The sequence below is a fragment of the Xyrauchen texanus genome, chromosome 13 (assembly GCF_025860055.1).
Source record: "Xyrauchen texanus isolate HMW12.3.18 chromosome 13, RBS_HiC_50CHRs, whole genome shotgun sequence".
Taxonomy (NCBI): domain Eukaryota; kingdom Metazoa; phylum Chordata; class Actinopteri; order Cypriniformes; family Catostomidae; genus Xyrauchen; species Xyrauchen texanus.
The window spans coordinates 16,487,992-16,513,403 of NC_068288.1; the positions used below are offsets into that span (position 1 = coordinate 16,487,992).

At 45.7% G+C, this 25,412-nt stretch overlaps 1 protein-coding gene across 1 annotated transcript in view; it reads left to right on the forward strand.

The window, feature by feature from the left end:
- ccdc40 (coiled-coil domain containing 40) overlaps positions 1-25,412 on the forward strand; it is a 68,299-nt gene that overhangs the window by 18,454 nt on the left and 24,433 nt on the right. Inside the window, exons 12-18 of the mRNA XM_052141339.1 lie at positions 1,345-1,590; positions 2,184-2,397; positions 3,146-3,315; positions 21,557-21,648; positions 22,102-22,222; positions 22,414-22,602; positions 24,812-24,970. Coding sequence (XP_051997299.1) covers positions 1,345-1,590; positions 2,184-2,397; positions 3,146-3,315; positions 21,557-21,648; positions 22,102-22,222; positions 22,414-22,602; positions 24,812-24,970 — 1,191 coding nt within the window. The remainder of the gene's footprint in view (positions 1-1,344; positions 1,591-2,183; positions 2,398-3,145; positions 3,316-21,556; positions 21,649-22,101; positions 22,223-22,413; positions 22,603-24,811; positions 24,971-25,412) is intronic.

Below are 25,412 nucleotides of genomic sequence, written 5' to 3' on the forward strand. Positions count from 1 at the left end.
TAGGCAGTTACCAAGGTAATACTCAACATGGCTCCTTGCCATCCTGAGGGAAAAAAGTCAACCCATAATTCTTAACGATGTTCTGGTGCTTAGATATTTGATTTGTTATTTTGTTGCTCTCTTAACCCCATCTGGTAGCTAAGCAGTTACCAAGGTGATACTTATCAAGGCTCCTTGCCATTCTGAGTGAAATAAGACAACCCAGAGGTCTCTACAGTATTCTGGTGCAGAGATATGCGATTTGTTACTTGGATGCTAGGTTAACCCCATCTGTTTGCTAGGCAGTTACCTAGGGGATACTTAACATGTCTCCTTGCCATCCTGAGTGAAATAAGTCAACACGGAAGTCTCTGCTATGTTCTGGTTCAGAGATAATTTATTTGTTACTTGGTTGCTAGGGTAACCCCATTTGGTTGCTAGGTAATTACCAATGTGATACTTAACATGGCTCCTTGCCATCCTGAGTGAAATAAGTATATACGGAAGTCTCTAGGATTTTATGATGCAGATATATGTGATTTGTTACATGGTTGTTAGGGTAACCCCATCTGGTTGCTAAACAGTTACCAGGGTGATGCATATAAAGGCTCCTTGCCATGCTGAGTGAAATAAGTCAACCCGGAAGTCTATACGATATTCTGGTGCAGAGATATTTTATTTGTTACTTGGTTTCTAGGGTAACTCCATCTGGTTGCTATGCAGTTACCAGGGTGATACTTATCAATACTCCTTTACATCCTGAGTGAATTAAGTCAACCTGGAAGTCTGTATGATGTGCTGGAGCAGAGATATGCGATTTGTTACTTGGTTGCTAGGGTAACTCTATCTGGTTGCTAGGCAGTTACCAAGGTGATACTTTACTTGGCTCCTTGCCATTCTGAGTGAAGTAGGTCAACACAGAAGTCTCTACGATCTTCTGCTGCAGAGAAATGTGATTTGCTCTTCAAGCACCACTAATAATACGTTTATGTAGAATATTTGTATGTTTGCTTTCTCAAGCCAACCTAATAATACATTTAAATAGAATATCAGTATGTTGGCTTTCTCAAGCCAACTTGGCTCAAAGCCAAGGCTTTGACAAGTCAACATAATAAGTTTAAATAGAATTTCAGTATGTTGGCTTTCTCAAGCCAATATAATTACCAAAAAATTATATAATAATTAACAGTAGTAGTTATGCTAACTAACAGCTTGATACAAATTGTTATCAGAATTATATGTTGTAATCTACTCGTATCTACCTTATATAAGTGCCATTTATACATTACAGTGATAAAATAAACTTGTACTATCTAGACATGATAGCTTACATTAAGAAGTATGTGTTTGTATTTGATTTCTCAGGAGGCACAGATAACTAAGCTGGAGAATGAGATCAGTGGAATAATCCTGGAAGGCCAGGAGTTGGCGACACATCTGGACTCCTTGGCTGTGCTGCTTGCTGAACTTGAGCAAGAAACGAGCCAACAAAACCTGCTGGTGTCTGCACGCGAGACAGAGATCGCTAAACATGTCATAGATATTGAACAAAAGCAGGCCACAATCAACATCTACAACAGGAGTATCAAGGAGATTGTGTCCATAACTGGGGTTAGAGCTCACACTTATTGGCTTAGATCAGTGCCATTACTGTTTTAAAAGGTGCTCTAAATTATTTTAAAAAAAATTGGTAATTGCTACATTTTAAAACAGAAATATATAAATTGTATTTTTTTGTAAAATATGTTTAAAATTATGTACTCTCACATTGAGATGAAGATGTAGAAAATCTACTTTATTCTATATTATGCTGTGTGCACATTGATGAGCACGACTTGTTGAGATTATATGACCAGTCGATTATTACTCACTTTGTCCTGATAATCCCCTGTAATTGGATGCTTTTCTCACGGAATAAATAAATCATGCCTTACTGCGAATTTGACTGCAAAACTGAGAAATGTTGCTTTGCGCGATGCTGAATCTACACCGCTAGGTGTCAGCGCATCATAAACCAAAAAATTACTGAGTTCACTCAGACTTTGGTTCACCTTACATCCAGACATAAACATCCCTTCTCTCTCTTGATACCAGTTATTCATTCTGTAGATCGGTATTAAGTTATTAAGTACCATAAATCAAGATAGCTTGAACCCTAAAGTGATTTGGCTGTTTCATATGTGTTTGTGTGTGTTTGAGAGTAGTATGAAGATCTGGGTCCTCTGGAGATCCATGCAGCTACTCTGTCCAAGGAGCTGGGGGAAGTTGGTGCTGAGATTAAAGAGCAGCAGCAGTTGTGGTTGTGGCAACAGGGGGAGCTAGTGAGATTCACCCAGATAAAACAGGCCCACAACTCCTCTGTACAGACCCTCCGCACAGAACTCACCATACTGCAACAGAGCAAGATCAGAAGAGAGAGTATGAACCACGTATCATACACATATACACACACTGACAGCCTTTTAGATGTACCCAAAAAATAATATTTTAACCTCTTTATGACTGTGATCCATTGTTAGATCAAACTGGTTGTCCTGCCCCAAACTCACGCCAATGACAGAGTCGTGCTCAGATTCTTTTATGCTGTTTACAAGGCCGAGGGGTGTCACAAAGTTTTTTCTCAGGACACCTATTTCCATTAAATCTGTCTGTTAGTAGGGACAGTTTATTTTTGTCTGGTTCTGCAAAAAATTGCTTAAAGCAGCTTTAAGTGCAATTTACCTTATTCACAGCAGCGCCATCTTTGATTTTTTGACAGGAATGACAATGAGGCTGTGAGGATAGAGCACAGCCTCTTCAATGGGCTGTACTGTAATTTAAAATGTTTTGAGTAAAATGTTTTGGGTTCGTTCCGCTGACAAAACATTAAAAAAATATCTTTCCAGATATTTCAAAACTTTCATGAGGAGCTTTGTACAGCTTTGTTCTATGCATGCCATTGAAGAGAATGTAAGTCTAGCCCTCACAGTCTCGTTTTCATTACAGTTAAAAATAAAAAATGGCATTTCTGTAAATAAGGTCTATTAATCTTCCAAATCTTATTCTGCTTTATACATAAAAAAAATGATCAAACTATAAATGGCAAGTACAATGCAAATGACTAATAAATGCATTACTGATATCTTTCTGTGCATATTTGTGTGTTCTATGTTTGTGTGTGTATCAGGAGAGATGGAGCAGGATCAGCGTGAGCAGGCAGATCTGGATAAACAAACCAAGACTCTTATGGCAGACATGGTGAAACTGAACTCTCTGCTCAATAAGAACAGTGATCTGAATCAAGCAATGCAGCAGAGCAACAGTCTGATGGAGACAGAGTTCAGACAGAAACTCAAGGTGAAGCACTAAACACTTTGGAGCTGTATAGTGTTTTTTTTCTTCTTTTTTTTCTTGTTTGATTGTTTTTACAATTAACACTTTTCTATTGATTCCAACATACAAATACAAAATAAAGCACAACATAAATTAACAGAATCATCAATTATCCCCTTTTAACCTGCATTAATTCCCCACCTCCCTCCCAATCCCCAACCCTCAACAAACATCATCATGGTCAAGTCTGAGTTGAGTTAACACACATACAATATAAACAACATTTTTTTTGGAGAAAGTAAAAATATAACAATCACCAAATAAAGAGAGATTTACATTTTCCACCATCTCTCTCCACATGGTCTTCACTGAGAGCCTTCCAGAAAGGACAAGTATTTGTCCTATTTCAGACCATACACATCTAATTTGCCAAGATGATATTACGACATCTTCTGCCCAATTCTGTGAACCATTCTTGAAATGAGGGTGCGCCTTTTGACTTCCATCCTCTAAGAATTATCTGTCTGCCAATCATTAAACTAGTTTGGACCCAGCCATTTGCATATTTGTCTCCTACTTTAAAGTGCTACGGTGTAAGGTTGAAGTGTTCCAATGTTCTATTGTGTTGTTATTTTGTGATGTTAAGCTTTATAGTTTGTTCCACTCCAGCATTTGTTCCACTCCCGCGTTTACTATTAAAAGATCAAAATGTATCTACTTCTGCATCTCCTCTCTTCCTCTCCTTGAACCCAGCGTTACAGGTAGGCCTAGCCCACCTTTATCAATCGGCCTATGCAGCTTACTGAAATGTAATCTGGGACGTTTCCCATTCCAAATGAGGGACATCTCTATGTTATCAAATTGCTTGAAATAAGAGAATTATTCATTTTAATTTTATTAATTTTAATAACATTAACCTTCCCAATCATCTATAAATGTAATGAGGCCCACCTGTCCACATCGCTCAAACCTTTTCATGAAGGGGTCAAAATTAAATGTTGTGATTAAATCACACAAATTTGCTGGAAATAAAATACCCAAATATATAATGCCCTGTTTGGGCACCTAGAAGGCACCTCCCTATCCAAAGTAAAATAATCGGAAATTAACATTTGTTTGTATTACCACTACCGGGTGTCTATAAAGCAACTTAATCCATCCAATAAACATACTCCCAAACCCGTATATTTCCAAAATCTTAAAAAGATAATTCCATTCTACCATATCAAATGACTTTTCAGCGTCAAGTGAGATGGCTGTGTCCGGAGTCTGATCATTTGCCACTGACCACATGATATTAATATTTTTACATATAGCTGGATCAGGGAAATTGGACGGTAACACATACACTCACTTGGATCTTTGTTCTTTTTAAGAATCAAACTAATCCAGGCTTGTGTCATGGTTGGAGGAAGCTTTCAATTCTTTAATGATTCCGTATAGACTTCTAACAAAAGTGGGGCCAGTTCTGTAGCATAAGAACTAAAAAAAATCAGCGGCAAAGCCATATGGCCGCGGAGCCTTACCAGTAGGCAAGGCCTTGATAACCTCGTCAAGCTCCTCCAAATTCATCTCAGAATCAAGAGAACTTTTTGCTCAGTTGTCAGCTTAGGGAGTTCTAATGATTCCACAAAGTTTCTAATATCTTCATCAGTAGACGAAGATGTGGAACTATAAAGATCAAGATAGAATTCTTTAAAAACATTATTAATATCAATGGCTGGTGTAAATTTTTCACCTCCAGCAGATTTCATTGAGGGAATGCTAGAAAAAGACTCTCTGTTTTATATATCTAACTAGATGTTTTCCTGCTTTGTCCCTGAATAGCTAAATCTCCACCTTCCATGACAAAATAGTATTATATCTGTATTTCAATCGGGTCAATTCTCTGAGGCCATCAGATGACATTTGGCGCTTCAGCTCTGCCTATTCCCTTCTAACTCAATGAGGCATACAGTATGATCCGACCCCTAAGAACAGCCTTAAGTGCCTCCCAAGCCACACCCACAGAGGATACTGAGGACCAGTTGGTCTCCATATAAACATTAATTTCAGCATTTAACATTTGTTGGAAATCAGGATTTAGCAATAGGGATACATTAAAGCGGCAACTATATGATTTGTTTTTGTCCGTATGTGGCAACACCTCTAAACTCACCAGGGTGTGATCTGACGCTAAGATGTTTCCAATTGAGCAATCAACAACAGATGAAATGACACACTTAGATATAAAAAAATCTATTCTAGTGTAAATCTGGAAGAAAAAAAAATATAGACCCTCCCAGATGGGTTCAAAAGTCTCTAAATATCTTTAAGACCAAAATTTGTACACATCCTGTGAAGCATCAAAGTTATTCTAGGGGGTTTACACACTTTTGTTTCACTAAAATCAAGGACTGAGTCCATCAAAAGATTAAAGTCTCCTCCCAGTATTATTCCAGCGGCTTGCAACATCCCTTCAAGCTCTATAAAAAAGCCCCATTCATCAGTGTTAGGTGTGTAAATATTAGCCAAAATCAACCTTTGCCCCTGAATTTCTGCTAAATTAATAATGACTCTTCCTAGTTGATCTTTAATCTGTTAGAGACATTGGAATTGTAGATGCTTACTTAACAATGTAATGACTCCCCTGCTCTTATTTGAGCCGGCACTAAATAAAACATGTCCACCCCTTATCATCCCAAATTTTTCAGCTTCCTGCGGGGAAAAATTAAGTTCTTGAAGAAACACTATATTATATTTCTTTTTATGGGGTGCCGCAACCCATTCACATTCCTCATGGAGAGAGATAATCCACTCATTATAACATTTGACATTTGGACATGTTAGAAAAAATTTATTGTGTGTCAAAAATAAAATGATAAAGACCACATTCCCCATTAGTACAACAATCAAACCCTGAACTTCCCCCCGAACCAAACAAACAGAAAAAAGAAAAACGTGCACATAACCCCATGCACGACTGCACCAACAGGTGTCCATCCCTCTAAACTAAAAAGGCAATGTACGCCTTCGAGAGTCCCTGCGACAACGTTCCGTCAGATTGCTCAAGTCCGGTGCTTCTATACAAATTTTGTGAGACAGAATTAAATAACAGAAAATAATCTATAAAACAAACTCCAGCCAATAGGCAAAATAAACACAAAAACCTGTATCAAAGGTGTGTTCCTTCACAAAACATACTCCAGCTGCTAACAGAACCAGCACAACAACAAAAAAACATTCAGTTTCCTTGGACAGTCAAACAAATGTTCAGTGAGCTGGCTGTTCATGAGTGCAGCAGATGACCTAATCCTTCCAATGTCCAGCAAAAAATACTCCACAAAACTAACTCCAGCAAATAGGAGGCAAAAGCACAATGAACGAGCATATTCATCCCCAACTGTCCTGAAGGAGTGTTATTCCACAAAACAAATTCCAGCCGCTAGGCAGAACCAGCACAAAAAGAAACAAGAAAGGTGCCCAGCTTCCTTGGAGGATAAAATGTATGTTCAGCGAGACAAGCTCACTTGGGAGCTATTTATTTTTAATTAATTTACTTTATCTTTTTTAAGAATGAGACTGACCAGGGCTTGCATCATGGTTGGCGGTAGTTCATTTTCTTTAATGACTTTTAACATAAGTGTGGCCAGTTCTGTGACATAAGATTTAAATAATTATGCGGCAAAACCATCTGGCCCCGGTGCCTTCCCTGTTGGCAAGGTTTTAATTACCTCTACAAGGTTCTCCAAAGTAATATTTGAGTCAATAAAGTCTTTTAGATAATTTTTCAATTTAGGAAGTTCTAATGGCTCTACAAAGCTGCTAATATCCTTATAAGTAGATGAAGATATAGAACTATAAATATCAAAATAGAATTCTTTAAAGGCCTTATTAATATTTGTACATTTATTTTTTATTTATTGATGCATTTGGCAGACGCTTTTATCCAAAGCGACTTACAGTGCACTTATTACAGGGACACTCCCCCCGGAGCAACCTGGAGTTAAGTGCCTTGCTCAAGGACACAATGGTGGTGGCTGTGGGGATCGAACCAGCGACCTTCTGATTACCAGTTTGCCAGTTATGTGCATTAGACCACTACACCACCACCACTCCATATCTGCGGTAGAAGTAGATATATTGCCTCCAGTAAACTTCACTGAAGGAATGGTAGAAAAAAAACTCTCTGATTTATGTATCTGGAAAGAAGTTTCCTTGCTTTGTTCCCCGACTCAAAGTATGTCTGTCTTGCCCTGAATATGCAAAGCTCTACCTTCTGTGACAAAATTGTATTGTACCTATATTTTAGCTGAGTCACCTTTCTAAGACCACTTGATTACATTCAGCGCTTAAACTCTGTTCCCCATCTGTCGCTCACTTCGATGTTGTGTCAAGTGAAGCGACACTAGGGGACTGTCTTGAAGGCCTCGGTTACATCTGAACTTGAGAAAAGGCCAATGAGAATTTGGCAGACAGAATTTGCATGTCCCTCCCCCGGACATACAGGTATAAAGGGAGGGAATCATGCCTCTGTTCATTCAGATTTCTTCTTTGGAGTCGAGCGGTTGTGCGATCAGTGAGCTGAGATCACTTACTGTTCCACTCACCTCTGCAGAGCATATGCTGCTGGATCTACTGTGCATATCAGCGGCTTTCTCCTTCTCTGCACGGCAGTGCAGCTTTGCCCCTGGGTGCTTCGATGCTAAAAGAGAATATTTGATATAAGTGTTTATTTTCTCTAAAAGAGCAATACACAGCTGGCGCTGAATGTCCTTTTCAGGACACGTCTTTATAAATATGCCCTTCCGCCCCTGTGTAGTTCCTTGATGCGGTCGATATCTCTCCGCTCCTGACAGTCATAGACTCTGCTTCGCGATCAAACTGAGGAGGTGTTTGTGGATGGTTCATGTTCTCACTGCGAGAACTTAACCATGGCAACGCTGTGGTCGCTGCCTTCTTAAAGAGGAACGCCACTCCATCCACCCTCCATGTTGCTCCTTCTTCCCACGGTATTGAGGATGACCCGGCTGGCAATGGAGGCGATTTGGGGATGGCAGCGGGCTCAGTTTCTCCGGGCCATGAAGGTCACAGTGCGGACTCTCTGGCAGGCAATGTCCACCCTCATGGTCCAGGAACGTCATCTATGGCTGAACCTGGTCGAGATGCGGGAGGTAGACAAAGCTTGCTTTCTCAACGCCCCGTCTCCCTGCTCGGCCTCAACCTGGGCCCAGCTCTCAGCCCCACCATCAAGCATCCCACAGGAAGCGCACGCCCTGTCTCCCGAATGTCCTCGAGGAACCGGAAGACTCCCAAGCATTCCTGAGACGGACGACCCAGGAAACGATACGTTTGCTCCGGAGCTGGTAAACAGGCCACTCCATCCCCGGTTAGCGATTTCCTAATTTCCTGGGTCATCTGGCCCACAAATGCCTTTCTCACAGCAACCCGCAGCCACACTCCAGCAGTCCCGGCAGCCCAGATGTGGACCCCTCGCCTCCAGACCCATGAATGCTGCCCCCCGGCTGGCCAGATCTGACAAGTCTAGAGGACGCCTACACGGGGCCTCCTCCTCAGTCACTAACTGAGCAAGGTAACTTCTTCGAGTCTTCTCTCAGCACCAAAGCCTGGGGACATGCTTTTGCCTCCCGACACCACACTACCTGCTCCACACCGCTGTGAAGCCTCTCCAGGTACGTCAAAAACGTTCATCCCGTTAGTGCCCCTCACACGGAGCTTGGACGCGTGGCTCTCACTTCCCAACCCGTCGTGCTGGCTGGCCAGGACCATCCGACTCAGCTATGCGATTCAGTTCGCCAGGCTCCTCCTTTCCACTTTACCTTGGTGCACGGCAAAGACGGCAACACCCTACGTGCTGAGATCACGACCCTTTTACTCAAAGACGTGATAGAGCCTGTCCCTCCAGCTGAGATGAAGAAAGGTTTCTACAGCCCTTACTTCATCATACCCAAGAAAGATGGCGGCTTACGACCGATCTTGGACTTGCAAGTTTTCAACCGGGCCTTGAACAAACTCCCGTTCAAAATGCTCACACAAAGACACATTCTAACTTGCATCCTGCATCCAGATTGGTTTGCAGCGGTAGACTTGAAGGACATGTACTTCCATGTCTCTATCTTGCCTCGACATTGACCCTTCCTACGGTTTCACAAAGGTCGCAGCGGCAGCCCTTGCCCTTCTAAGGGAAGTGGGCATCCTCATACTCAACTACCTCGATGACTGGCTCATCCTAGCCCACTCTCGAGAGTCACTGTGTGCCCACAGGGACCAGGTGCTTAGCCGTTTAGGGTTTCAGGTCAACTGGGAAAAGAGCAAGCTCACTCTGGTTCAGAGCATCTCTTTTCTCGGCATGGAGTTAGACTCAGTCTCAATGACAGTGCACCTCACCAATGAGCGCACGCAGTCTGTGCTGAAATGCATCACCTTTTTCAAGCCAGGCACTGCAGTTCATCTAAAACAATTCCAGAGGCTCCTGGGGCATATGGCATCATCTGCGACGGTCGCGCCACTGGGGTTGATGCATATGAGACCGCTTCAGCACAGGCTTCAGCCTCAAGTCCTGAGATGGGCATGGTGCCGTGGCACATACCGTATGTTCATCACCTCCCCCTGCCTCACCTGGACAGACCTCTGTTTTCTGCGGACAGGAGTCCCCCTACAGCAGGTGTCCCGACGCGTTCTGGTGACCACAGATGCCTCCAAACAGGGTTGGCACATCAACTGATCTCCGCAGGGTCTTTTCCCCTTGAAAGAATAGGAGTTGGAAAAGAACACCTTCCCTGATGCACGTGATAGTGTTAAGATGGCCCCAGCTGCTTTAACTCTATGCGAGAAACATAGAGAGAGAAAAGGCACAGCTGGCGGCCTGCTCCCATGCTTGGCACATCGTTTTGTCCTCCCCCTTTCGGGATGCCGGGAACCTAAAAAGTTTATGACAATTTTATGAGGTGTTGCGGAAGGGTACGTGCAGTCTGACGCAGCCTGTTGCTTTGGCACGCAACTGCCTGCCCTCACCTGCATCAGCAGTGCACGTACACAGTTCAGCACATGGCATGATTGAATAGGGACCCCTGGTGTTGCTTCACTCGACACAACGTCGAAGTGAGCGACAGATGGGGAACATCTAGGTTACTGTTGTAACCTCCATTCCCTGATTGAGGGAACAAGACTTTGTGTCCCCCTGGCCACGAAGCTGAACTGAGCCACTGCAATGGCCGAACCTTATTCTCGGCTCCCTGAATGAACAGAGGCATGATTCCCTCCCTTTATACCCGTATGTCCGGGGGAGGTACATGCAAATTCTGTCTGCCAAATTCTCATTGGCCATTTCTCAAGTTCAGAGGTAACCGAGGCCTTCAAGAAAGTCCCCTAGTGTCGCTTCACTTGACACTTCATTGGACTCAAGATGGCGCCGAGTATGGCTGCTACGTTGCGAGCTCCGACACAACACTGCAGTTTATTGTTTGTTTTGTTTACAGTTTTTTAATTTTTTGTCTTGGATGTTGTCTGCCTTATTGTATACGACAGACAAACGCTTTTCGACATTGGTTCTGCAATTACACACCGAAAACCGGACTTCAAATTCCTCAATGCCGAGCCGCTGTGGAGTCCTTTGTCTGGCTGCCCGGCCACTGAAATGCAGAAGGAAAAGGGGAAAAAGAGCCGGAGCTCATCAGAGTAAGACGTTGTGCAAATCGACCCCCGCTAACCAGTATACTACTGACAAATGTTCAGTCTCTGGACAACAAGCTCTGGGAGCTGAGAGCGTGGATCTCTTTCCAACGAGAGACAAGGGATTGCTGTGTTATCTGCCTTACAGAAACCTGGATGACTGTGGAGATTCCAGACTCGGCCATCAAACCCGCAGGGTTCTCCATGCACCGAGCGGACAGACCTCTGAGGTAAAAGCAGAGGTGGTGGTGTATGTTTTATGATCAATAAATCATGGTGTGATCAGAGGAACGTACATTTTATCAAGTCTTTCTGCTCTCCTGATCTGGAATATCTCATGCTTCTGTGTCGACCATTCTGGCTACTGAGGGAATTCAGCGGTCATTATCACAGTTGTTTACATCCGCCCACAAGCCGACACAGACCGGGCACTCAAGGAACTTTATGGGAGCATAAGTGAGCAGGAAACCGCGCACCCTGAGGCCGCGTTCATTGTTACCAGGGACTTTAACAAAGCCAATTTTAAAACAATACCCCCAACACAGCTTCAACATATGAGGGGACCAGGTTTTGGATCATTGCTTTTCTCCTTTCCGGGATGGCTACAAATCCCTCCGCCGCCCACCATTTGGCAAATCAGACCACTTTTCCGTTCTGCTTTGCCCGCTTACAGGCAGAAACTGAAACAGGAAGCACCCACCCTCAGAACGATCCAGTGCTGGTCGGACCAGTCAGACTCTATGCTACAAGACTATTTTGATCACGCAGACTGGGAGATGTTCCGGCATCGAGGTTTACGCTGATAGCATATTGAATTTCATCAGGAAGTGCGTAGAGGACGTTGTTCCGACCAAAACAATACTGATCTACCCCAACCAGAAACCATGGGTTAATGGTGATTTTCGCACGGCACTTAATGCGCGGACCTTCGCTTTTAATTCAGGGAATGCAAAGGAGCATAAACAAGCCAGTTATGCCCTCCGTAACTCTTATCAGAGCAGAAAAATGCCAGTACAGGCAAAAAATTGAAGGACAGTTCAACACCACCGACTCTAGAATTATGTGGTAAGGAATTAACATCATCACGGACTACAAAGGGAATAAAAACTCCGCCGTGAACACCGCTGCCTCTCTCCCGGATGAGCTTAATACATTTTATGCTCATTTCGCTGACAATAACACCGCCCACATGGAGAGAGCACTCGCGGCCGACGCTACAGAGGATGGTTCACTCTCCGTCTCGGTTGCGGATGTAACCTGATCCTTCTGACGGGTGAACATCCGTAAAGCCGCGTGTCCAGACGGCATTCCGGGCCACGTCATCAGACCGTGTGCGAACCAACTGGCTGGTGTTTTTACGGACATTTTCAACCTGTCCCTCTCCCTGTCTGTTGTCCACACATACTTCAAAACATCCACCATTGTGCCTGTACAAAAGCAATCAAAAATGACTTGATTAAATGACTGTCGTCCTGTTGCTCTGACCCATATCATCAGCAAATGCTTTGAGAGGCTGTCCACCTCTTTGGACCCATTGCAGTTTTCCTACCTCAACAACCGCTCCACTGATGATGCCATTGCATCTACAATACACACTGCTCTCTCCCACCTGGAAAAAAGGAACACATATGTGAGAATGCTGTTTGTAGACTACAGCTCAGCATTCAACACCATAGTGCCCTCCAAGCTTGATGAGAAACTCCGGGCTCTGGGCTTAAACAGCTCGCTGTGCAGCTGGATCATGGACTTCCTGTCAGGCAGACGTCAGGTGGTTAGAATGGGCATCAACATCTCCTCATCACTGACCCTTAACACCGGAGCCCCGCAGGGCTGTGTTCTCAGCCCACTCCTGTATTCCTATACACACATGACTGTGTGGCAACACATAGCTAGTTTGCTGACGATACGACGGGGTTAAGTCTGATCACTGACAATGATGAAACAGCCTACAGAGAGGTGGTGCACACCCTGACACGGTGGTGTCAGGAGCACAACATCTCCCTCAACGTCGGTAAATCCAAGGAGCTTGTACTGGACAGAACACAGCCCCATCACCATTAATGGAGCACCGTGAAGAGAGTCAGCAGCTTCAAGTTCCTCGGTGTCCACATTACTGAGGAACTCACATGGTCCGTCCACACTGAGGCCGTTGTGAAGAAGGCTCACCAGTGCCTCTTCTTCCTGAGATGGCTGAGGAAGTTTGGAATGAACCACCACATCCTCACATGGTCTACACCAGTACTGAGGAGAGCATCCTGACTGGCTGCATCACTGCCTGGTACGGCAATAGCACTGCCCATAACCGCAAAGCCCTGCAAAGGGTAGTGCGAACTGCCAGACACATCATCGGAGGTGAGCTTCCCTCCCTCCAGGACATATGTAACAGGCGGTGTGTGAAAAAAGCTTGGAGGATCATCAGAGACTCCAGCCACCCGAATCATGGTGTGCTCTCACTGCTACCATCAGGCAGGTGGTATCGCAGCATCAGGACCCGCAACAGCTGACTACATAACAGCTTCTTGCCCCAAGCAACTAGACTTTTGAGAACTTGATCTCTCACGATCAATAATCAGCACTGCACTTTATTAATCTATTAACTCACAGTGGACTGTCATAATTATATTCTCCACAATGCATCTGCTGTATATATATATATGTGTAAAGCAGTCAATATAAAGGAGGAGGTGAGAACCGGCTTTTCAATATAAATAATATTTTAATAATAAATTTAAACAGAAGACACAAACACACACACATGACGGACATGTCCTTAAACCATCTCTCTCTCCCGCACAATCCTCTGTAGTCGGCCTTTATCCCTCTCAGAGGATTGATTAGCCTGATAAAGGACTGGGTGTGTATAATCATGACCTGGCCCCGCATTCCGCCTTGCCACATTATATTTTTTATATACTCTTATTTTTTATTGTATGTGTATTCTATATTGTGTGTATTGTTTACTGTACATTGTATATTATTATTGTGTTGTGTAAATATGTGTACATTTGATATGTAAATTATGTTGTGTAAATATTTTTTTTATTGTAAATTTGTATATGTCTCGTCACTGTCATGACTATGCTGCTCGGAACTGCACACAAGACTTTCACCTACTGTTGCACTTGTGTTTAGCACTTTTAATACTCCAATTCCATGAATTCCTTTGCTTTGATCTTTTTATGGGTGAGGCATATTGTATGATATGCATCACTTAAAATGTTGCCCTCGTATTTCAGCCAAAACAATAATGACTCTTTCTAAATTATCTTTAATCTGTTTGAGATATTTAAATAGTAAATTATTACTTATCGACGTTGACTCCCCTGCTCTTACTCAAACCAGCACTACAAAACACATGCCCACCTCATGCCTTTCCAAGTTTTTCAGCTTCCTGTGAAGAAAGGTGCATTTCTTGAATGAACACTATATCATATTTCTTACACTTAAGAAAACATACAACCTTCCTTCTTTTAATAGGGTGCCCCAGCCAATTAACATTCCACATAAAGAGAAACATTTTACCTATATTATAAATGTGACATAATGGCATGCAAAGAAAAATTGTGTACCCAAAGCTAAATTATATAGACCACTATCCAACACTGATGTAACCATAAAATCCTTAACAACTCACAGAACAAAAAAAGATGCGCTTCAATCTCGTACATAACAGTCTGAACTGGCGTCCATCCCCCGGAAATCCGACGGTCCATGCACGCTCACAAGTTCCCCTTCTGTCGCTCTCTCCACGTTGTGTCAGAGAAGCGACACTAGGGGTCTCTCTTGAGCGCCGATATCCACCTCTGATCTATGAAAAAAGGCCAATGAGAGTTGGCAACCAGTATTTGCATGTCCCGCCCCCGGACATACGGGTATTTAAGCGGCGCAAATACGGGAGTTCATTCAGAAAATTTCTTCGGAGCCGATGGTCGTGTTTGCAGACTGCTGCGTATTACACACCGAGTTCCTGCTATCCTCTGCTGCATGCTGTTGGATTCTACGGCGCACAACAGCGGCTTTCTCCTGTTTGCACGGCTGTGCACTTCCTGCCCCTGAGCGCATCGACAGTTGCAGATAAGAAAGATCTCTCACGAGTCTTTCATTCATAAAAGAGTGATTTTATTTAAAAGAGTAATTTCCTCTAAAAGAGCAAAAACTCAGCGGCGTTGAACGTCCTTTTAAGGACGCGTCTTTTTAAGGACGCGTCTTTTTAAAGATGCCTTTCCGCCCCTGTGTTGTTTCTGGATGCGGTAGAGTACTCTCCGCTTCCGACGGCCACAGGCGTTGTCTCGTGTGTCTGGGCAGCGATCACACCGAGGCTGCGTTTGTGGATGGTTCATGTTCTCATTGCGAGAACATGACCATGACAACGTTGCGGTCGCGGCTTGCTTACAACCGTAAGCAAGCCACTCCAGCCGCCCCGCGTCGCTCCTTCTTCCCACGGGATTGAGGACGATGCGGCTGGCGATGGAGGCGATCCGGGATGGCAGCGGGTGCAGCTCCGCCGGTACGCCCCTCGGACCACCAGCGCCCGGCACGCTCGTTGACTCCGTCCCCGCTCGAGGTGGCGGCGACTCGCCTCACAGCCAGTCTGCCTACCCTCTTGCGATGGAAGCAGATGAGTTCGCCGCGACATCGGAGGGCGTGGGCTCTGACGTTGAGGGCTCCTCTGGGCTGACGCCTTCGGGCTTGCACGCCCAGGAGGAGGCCGACGCGCAGATGTCCGATATGCTTTCCCGGGCAGCCAACAGCGTGGGCCTGGATTGGAACCCTCCATCCTCCCCACAGCCATCACGGCTGGACGATTGGTTCTTGGGCGTGGGGCTCCACTCACAGCCTCGCCCCCCCCTGGTTCCTTTCTTCCCAGAGGTGCATGATGAGCTGACGTCTTCGTGGAGAGCATCCCTCTCCACTCGTCGCACCGCCACCTGCTCATCCGCCCTCGCCACCCTCGACGGCGGAGCGCGCCATGGGTACACGGAGATCCCCCAGGTGGATAGAGCTGTTGCGCTCCACTTATGTCCCGGAAGCACTACCACCTGGCGGGGCCGCCCTGTACTCCCTTCCCGGACCTGTAGAGCAACATCCTCGCTCACCGCGAAGGCCTACAGCGCTACCGGACGCGCCGCTTCCGCCATGCATGCCATGGCTCTCCTGCAGGTCCACCAAGCCAAGGCACTTCACAACATGCACGGGGGTGGCCCTGATCCCGACACGCTGCAGGAACTGTGCTCAGCAACCGACCTCGCCCTGAGAGCGACGAAGGTCACAGCGCACGCTCTCGGGCAGGCGATGGCCACCCTGGTGGTCCAGGAACGTCAGCAATGGCTGGACTTGGTTGAGATGTGTGAAGCCGACAAGACTCGCTTCCTCAACACCCCTGTCTCCCAGTTCGGCCTCTTCGGCGACACCGTTGAGGACTTTGCCCAGCAGTTCTCCCTGGTGAAGAAGCAGACGGAGGCCATTTCGCACATCATGCCGTGCTGCAAGCTTGCCGCCATGGCCCAGGCCCCACCTGCTCACCGAGGGCATCCTCCCGCGGCCAGAAGACCTTCTGCTCCGCCCCAACCTGGGCCCAGCTCTCAGCACCGGCGTCAAGCAAACCGCAGGAAGCGTACGCCCCCTGCCTCACGGACCCCGTCGAGGACCCGGAAGGCTCCCAGGCGTCCCTGAGACAGCGGACCCAGAGGACGAGAAGTTAGCTCCGGAGATGGTAAGACCGCTCCGTCCCCCGGTGGAGGGCCGGGAGGAGAATCTTTTGTTTTTTCATTTGCCGCACCACCTGACGGGGGCTGCGGTACCCAAATTCTCAATAAAAGAGCTATTTCCTATACCTCTGGGTCACATGGCCCGCAAATGCCGTTCTCACGGCACCTTGATTTCAGGTCTCAACAGTCTCGGTGCCCAGGATGCGGTGCTTCCGCCCTCAGCCCCACGACTGTCCCCCGGCTGGCCGGTTCAGACGAGTCTAGAGGACACGAAACCGCCACCTGCCGGATGCGCGAAACAAGGTAAGTGCTTTGAGTTTATTCACAGCACCAGAGCCTCGGGATGCCACAGCGCCTCCCGACGCCGCGTTACCTGTTCCGCACCGCTGCAAAGCCCCGCCAGGTACGTCCAAAATACTCGTCCCCTTGGTGCCCCTAGCCCGGAGCTTAGAGGCATGGCTTTCACTGCCCAGCTCGTCACGGTGGCTGCACCGGACCATCCGACTCGGTTACGCAATTCAGTTTGCCAGGTCTCCGCCCCCCTTCGTGGGCGTTCGTTCCTCCGCAGTGCACGGCGAACATGCCCACTCCCTGCGCGAGGAAATCGCCTCCCTTCTAATCAAGGATGCGATAGAGCCTGTCCCTCCGACCGAAACGAAGAAGGGTTTCTACAGCCCTTACTTCGTTGTACCCAAGAAAGGCGGCAGCATACGACCGATCTTGGACCTGCGAGTTTTCAATCGGACCTTGTCCAAACTCACGTTCAAAATGCTTACCCAGATACAAATTCTGTCTGGTGTCCGGCATCTAGATTGGTTCGCAGCGGTAGACCTGAAGGACGCGTACTTCCACGTCTCAATTCGCCCTCGACATCGACCCTTTCTACGGTTCGCGTTCGACGGCCAGGCGTATCAGTACAAGGTCCTCCCCTTCGGCCTGTCTCTGTCCCCTCGCGTCTTTACGAAGGTCGCAGAGGCGGCTCTTGCCCCGCTACGAGGAGTGGGCATACGCATACTCAATTACCTCGACAATTGGCTCATTCTGGCCTCCTCGCAGAAATTACTACGCGCACACAGAGACCAGGTGCTCGAGCACCTCGGCCGTTTAGGGTTTCAGGTCAACTGGGAAAAGAGCAAGCTCACCCCGGTCCAGAGCATCTCTTTTCTCGGTTTGGAGTTAGACTCAGTCTCAATGACAGCACGTCTCTCCAACGAGCGTGCTCAGTCAGTGCTGGAATGCCTCGCTTCTTTCGAACCAGGCACCGTGGTCCCTCTGAAATGTTTCCAACGGCTCCTGGGGCATATGGCATCCTCCGCGGCGGCCGCACCACTGGGCTTGATGCATATGAGACCACTTCAGCATTGGCTCCAGACTCGAGTCCCGAGACGAGCATGGCGCCATGGCACGCACGGCGTGGAAGTTACCACTGCCTGCCTCCAAACCTTCAAACCCTGGACAGACCTCTGCTTTCTACGGGCAGGAGTACCCTTGCAGCAGGTGTCCCGTCGCGTTCTGGTTACAACCGACGCCTCCAAGTTGGGTTGGGGCGCCGTGTGCCACGGGCGCGCAGCCGCAGGCCGGTGGAACCGAGGCCCGCTGCGCTGGCACATCAACTGCCTAGAGCTGCTGGCCATTTTTCTTGCCCTGAAGAAATTTCTTCCGTTGATACGTGGCAAGCATGTCCTAGTCAGGACAGACAGCACCACGGTGGTGGCCTACATAAACCGCCAAGGCGGAGTACGCTCCCTCCACATGTCACAGCTCGCCTGTCGTCTCCTCCTTTGGAGTCAGCAGCGACTGGAGTCACTGTGCGCCACTCACATCCCCGGCAACCTCAATGTGATAGCGGATGCGCTGTCAAGACAAACCGTGCCCGGCGGAGAGTGGAGGCTCCACCCCCAATCGGTCCAGCTGATTTGGGACAGGTTCGGCAAGGCCCAGGTAGACCTGTTTGCCTCCCAGGAAACCTCCCACTGTCCGCTCTGGTATGCCCTCACAGAGGCTCCCCTTGGGACAGATGCTCTGGCGCACAGCTGGCCTGCGGGGCTGCGCAAGTATGCTTTTCCCCCAGTGAGCCTTCTTGCACAGGTGCTATGCAAGGTCAGGGAGGACAAGGAGCAAGTCACTCTGGTGGCCCCCTACTGGCCCAACCGGACGTGGTTTTCGGATCTCACGCTCCTCATGACAGCCCCTCCCTGGCGAATTCCCCTGAGGAAGGACCTTCTTTCTCAGGGATGGGGCACGCTCTGGCATCCGCATCCAGACCTCTGGAATCTCCACGTCTGGTCCCTGGACGGGACGCGGAGGATCTAGCCGGCCTACCTTCGGCCGTCATAGACACTAGTAACCAAGCCAGAGCCCCTTCGACCAGGCATCTTTACGCCCTGAAGTGGCGTCTGTTCGCGGACTGGTGTTCTTCCCGAGCCGAAGACCCGCAGAAGTGCGCAGTTAGGTCAGTGCTCGTGTTTCTTCAGGAGAGGCTGGAGAGGAGGCTGTCCCCCTCCACCCTCAAGATGTATGTTGCCGCTATCGCGGCCCACCACGACACGGTAGACGGAAAGTCTCTTGGTAAGCATGACTTAATCGTCAGGTTCCTAAAAGGTGCCCGGAGGATGACTCCCTCCCGGCCTAACCTGTTTCCCTCCTGGGATCTCTCGGTCGTCCTTATGGGACTCCGGAGACCCCCCTTCGAGCCGCTTGACTCAGTTGGACTCAGGGCCTCTCTCTCAAGACCGCCCTGCTGATCGCGCTCACTTCCATCATGAGGGTCGGGGAACTGCATGCGTTCTCTGTTAGCGACACTTGCCTGGAGTTCGGTCCGGCAGACACTTTCGTGATCCTAAGACCGCGACCGGGCTACGTGCCCAAGGTTCCTACCACACCCTTCAGGGATCAGGTGGTGAACCTTTAAGCGCTGCCCCGGGAGGAGGCAGACCCAGCCCTTTCACTGCTGTGTCCAGTACGTGCCTTACGTATTTACCTGGACCGCACACACAGCACCAGACGCTCTGAGCAGCTCTTCATCTGCTTTGGGGGACAGCAGAAAGGAAATGCTGTCTCCAAGCAGAGACTCACCCACTGGGTTGTCGACGCCATTTCCCTGGCTTATCACACCCAGGCCGTGCCCCCCCCACTCCACCAGGAGTGTTGCGTCCTCGTGGGCACTGGCTAGGGGCACTGCCCTAGCAGATATTTGTAGAGCAGCGGGCTGGGCAACACCTAACACTTTTGCGAGATTCTACAATCTCCGAGTTGAGTCAGTATCGTCCCGTGTTCTCTCAGGTACCGAGCCCGTAGAACTCGGTGGCACGTCCACGATCTGACCGGGTGAATCGCTTGCACCCAGCACCCTTCCCCCTAACCAGGGGAAACAGTGCGCCTTCTTTCCCAGGAGATCCCAGGTTTGGGACACTGGTTGACTCCTCCCTAGCCCTCGTGGGTCGCAGTTCTGCTGGAGGAACTCGCCGACCCAAACCACTGCGGGTACCACTAGCTACCCTGTACTGGTATAGGTGCCCCACAGGTAAGGCCTCCTGTTCGGACTCCCCCTGTGTGTAAAACCACGGTTCTGTCCCCTCACGAGAGTTGACTCCGTGTTTTCCTTAGGCAGTTACAGCTGCCTCGGGTGCCGTGCTGTATGCTTCCCCCCTCTGCGAGGCTGGATCTACCACCGCACTACTGTTCCGCATTAAGACCTAAGTATAGGCCATGCGATGTATTTGCCACTCAAAATTTGCCTCCCCTCCCGGGTAGGTGTGGCCTCCGCAGGGTCTTCTCCGCCCTACTAAGGGCTAAGACCCCCTTCCTTCAATGCGTGTAAGGGCCCCGGCCGTAGTTGCTCTATGCGAGAAACATAGAGAGAAAAGAGGCCCAGCCAGGCTGGCCCGTTCCCATGTTGGCGGCCGTCACAAATATTTATATTTTGTATTTATTGTTTTAGATGTTTAGAGTAGGTCTACTGTTTATAATTACAAAAATGCTATAGTTTCTTTTATAGAAATCATGTTACATCTAACCATGAAGATCTATGCTTCCATGTGTTTACTATGGTCTTCTTACAAATACCACTGTTAAACTATAAAAAAAATACATAAATAAATACACATTTTAAAAAAGGCAGATGTAAAATATATGAACAATATCACATTTATTTTTAGTTTCTGTCTAGGCATTTTCATTTTATAGGCCTCAGATATAGCCCCCCATCTGCATGAAATCTGTTTGGTCTCAAATTCATGATGCGTAAGCCTGCTGAATTTATTAACAAAACTTGAAAATCATTAAGTTGCATTGAGCAAATTAAGTAAATATCACAAAATACTCAGTCTCAGTTTTTCAAGTTATGTCACATAATGGGGGGGGATATGTCTGGGGTAAGGGAATGAAGTAGGGGGGCATTCATCAAAGCTTGAGGATCACTAATCTACATAGATAAATATCTACGTATTTATCAACATTTCTTTTGTACACTTTTTGCATTTTGTAATATTGACTGCATGTTTTTATATCACAGGGTTTGGTTCATATCCCTTTCCCTCTTTCTGTGTGTAGACAGTCAATAAATACACTATAACACCAAAAATTAGGTTATATACTTTTATGGATATTGTGGATATAATATGATAAAGAATTTATCAATGAACATTCTAAAGACTAATAGATGAATTTAGCAGATTTTCAGTGTAGAAGTATCAAATACAGTCTAGATTCTAGATACAACCTGACATGTATTAATTCTCTCTCTCTCTCTCTCTCTCTCTCTCTCTCTCTCTCTCTCTCTCTCTCATGATTTATTGGTTTAAAGATAGATTATCCAGTGTGTGTGTTTGTGTGTGTGTGTGTGTGTGTGTGTGTGTGTGTGTGTGTGTGTGTGTGTGTGTTTGTAGGAGGCTGAGAGGGAGTTGGTTGAGACTCAGCTAAAGCTAGAGAGGGTAAATGAAGAGAAAGAGAGACTCATCAACAGCCTAGTGGAGGCAGAGTGAGTCAGACACTACACACACACACACACACACACACACACACACACACAGGATTTTCCAATGACTTCTATTGTTTTTATTCAAATTAAATTTAACCCAACTCTAACCCAATACCTCTTTGCATTTTTACACACCAAGACAGCAATCTTCAGCCACTACCGAAAACTGGCTGAAAATTGCTGCCTAGGTAGGCAAGTCACTAGGTTTGGAAACCCAGCTGTACACCCACACACACACACACACACACACACACACACACACACACACACACACACACTTTAAAGCGCAATACACACATACACTTAGTATTGTACAATAATGTATTGGTGTAATGTACTGTATCCTAATTAATCAATATAAAAGAGCTAAAGAATCAACAATATTTGGAGATAGTGGATTATGCTGTTTTGCTGCTTTTGTGTGTTCGTTTGTGTGTGTGTATGTGTGTGAAGGCGTCAGATCATGCTGTGGGAGAAGAGAACCCAGTTGATGAGAGAGACTCGCTCTGCCATAGACTCAGACATTGGACAAGGAGACATACGGACCATGAGAGCAGAGATTCACCGCATGGAGGTGTGTGTCTGTGTGCATGACTTATAAAGGTTGTTTGTTTGTATTTGTGGTGGTAGATCCAACTGTGGTTTCAAACTAAAAGGTGTTTTAAAGGTGTTAAAATGTGTTCAAACTAAATTGTGTTTTTGTGTGTGCGTGCGTGCGTACGTGTATGCGTGCGTGTGTGTGTGTGTGCACGCATGCACGGGCAGGTTCATTATGCTCAACTGATGAAGCAGCAAGAGCGGTTGTTGAAAGACATGGAATCAGTGGTTGCCAGGCGTGAGACTATTGTTGTTTGTAGTGAGGCTCTGGCACGATCCGACCGTAAGCAGCCAACAAACAACGACTACCACAACACTCTCCAGAGCCTCCGCCGAAAGACTCTCCAAACTAAGAAGGTGTGTGTAAAGCAGTTCAATGGAAAGGAGGAGGCGAGAACCAGCTTGGCAATATAAACAATATTTTAATGATTAACTTAAAAGACAAACACACACACATGACGGACATGTCCATAAACTATCTCTCTCTCCCACACCACTGTCTGCAATCGGCCTTTATCCCTCTCTGAGGCTTAATTAGCCTGATAAGGGACCAGGTGTGTATAATCACGACCCGGCCCCGCACTCCGCCCTGTCACAGTGTGTATGTAGGTATGTTTGCCCAGTATGACTGGTTTAAATTGCTTAGGATTTAAGTCAAAATCAGTTTTATTGTAATTTTTCTCTTAGCAGAAAACCGTGCTACATTCAACATTAAACATTTTTTTTTACAATGACACTGCAGCACAATGTTAAAGCTAATAAATGGACAAGAGGGATAATAAATACAGACTTTATAGAAACAAAAGACGAAGCATAAAAAACATCCTTGTGTAAACATTAGCCTAGTTTCCATCCACTTTTTGTGCTGTTTTGTTATCGTTAAAGTGAAAATGCATAAAACTAATTTTGCTGAATTTTCCGTCTTCTGCCTGTTTCCATTGAAATGGCCGTTTATTGATACAAATTGTGTGCGTGATGAAGCCATGCCTAAAAAAACACTTTGTCGCAAAAAGTTTTGGTTTATCGCATAGGAAATCTGGCATTAAGTTATTTCCATACAGAAATGTGTGTTCATCACTAATTCGTATCACAGATGTCCAAATGGGGACAGCATTAAGACAATTCATTGAAATTAGCCAGCTTAATGTCATTTTACATTTTAAAAATAAAAGCAATCAGAAGAGGAGGAATCAAAAGGGAACTGTTGCCCTTCTGATAGGACTGTAATATTGGTCCTGATGTTTTGCCCATTGCAGGTTGCCACCGGTTCCGACCCGAATCGTCATGGCCATGTTAAAAAAAAGCACACTAATGTTTTTCTCCAAGTATTGTGTATTTATTTTTAATTTTAAACATCTTTGTGCCCAGAAATTTTATGTTTTTTTGTGTGCTAATTCTGTGACTGGCGTCTATTATTTTAAATAGTTTGTAAAAGCATCTTTAATAAATTAACAGATTTTTCCACACACTCTCTCCACAAGTCCACTTGCTGCAATGTGGCAAGAGTTGAGGGGGGTCATCAAAAAGGCACAACAGGGGTAGCCATTATCACCAACCAGTTGACCCTGGAAGATCCTGTTGTCATGTGTCAATCCTGGCCATCGAGCCGCCAAGTTGGTGGCTTGGGCCACATCACACATGACTTGAACATTGATGGAACAGTAGCCCTTCATGTTGTGAAACAACTCTTCATTTTCTCCACCAGGGTTCTAAATCCGATTGTGGGTGCAGTCAATCGCTCCTATAACTCCAGGAAAACCAGCTCTTGAATAAAATCCAGCTGCTGTTCTGCCTGTCAGTGCAAATCTTATATACTGATCTTTCATAGTTGCAATTGCCCCTGATACCCTTCCAACAATTCTGCTCACAGTTGATTTATGAACTTTAGAAAGGTCCCCATCCACCATCTGGAAACAACCAGTGGCATAAAAGTGCAAGGCTATCAGAAGCTGGAGCAGTGGTGGTAGAGCTGCATTTCGGTCACTGCTATATTTAATTTGGGGTCCAATTTCTTTATTTAATATAATTACAGATTATGTACAGGTGTTGAATCTACACCTTTTGAAAATTCCTCATTGTCATAAAACTCAACAGGGTTCAGTCTGTCCTGTATTTTTCTTTTTTTTTTTATTTAAATCTGAGTTTAAAGTATTGGAGCAACAGGATTAAAATTAATCTAGATTTACTGTGAAATTTCAATCAGAATTTAAAATGGTTTAAATTTAACCATGATTATTTTTAAACAAGGTTTAAAGTGTGGTGCAACAGAATTATTAGATAAACCTTGATTTAATCTCAGTTTAAGGTTAATCCTTGTTGGTGCAACCCACCGAACTGATTTAAACTAATGAATATGAGATGACGAAATACGGACTACCATTAAAGGACATTTTTGTCAAAAGACTAAAACTATGACTAAAACAACAAACTGAAAATATTAACATTGGTCCATACTGAGAAGCTTTCTATTACTATGGAGATGTTTGTTGTAAGTATAATTAACACGCTTGCATTTGCAAAGATTTTGCTGTGTGTAAATACTTTATTTTAGTGTGTATGTGTTCAGCAAGCAGAAGAGTGTGATGGCGTCATAGCTCAGCTGGAGGAAAGGCAGCGTACTTTGATCTCCAGTCTCAGAGACAAACAGATGCATCTCAGTAACCTGCAGAGTTCCAGAGACGTTCTCACCCAGGACCTCAGTGCACTACAGGAGACAAAAGAGAGAGTCAGTACACACACACACACACACACACACACACACACACACACGCTCTAACCATGGGTTACTTTTGAAATGTAATCTGTTACAAACACTGATAATAATTAAAACATGTAATCAATAACTTAATCCAGTTACCTTAATAAAAATAATGTTATCAGATTACTTTGTTACATTTTGATTGCCTCAAGATTGCATATGTGAATAAAGTCAAGAGAATAGCAATACATTCTTAAAGACTTTAAATCATGCCTTCTGAATGCAAACAAACCGTGTTTGAGTTATGTAGCTATTATTATATATAAGAGGTGAACTTTGCCGCCTCATTAGGAAAACAGAATATGTTAAATTGTAGAACAACAAATTTTTAACCAGATCAGGTGAAATCTCTATCTGTTATAGACTTTTTTTTATTTTCTCATAAAGCAAATACAATTAAAACAGATGC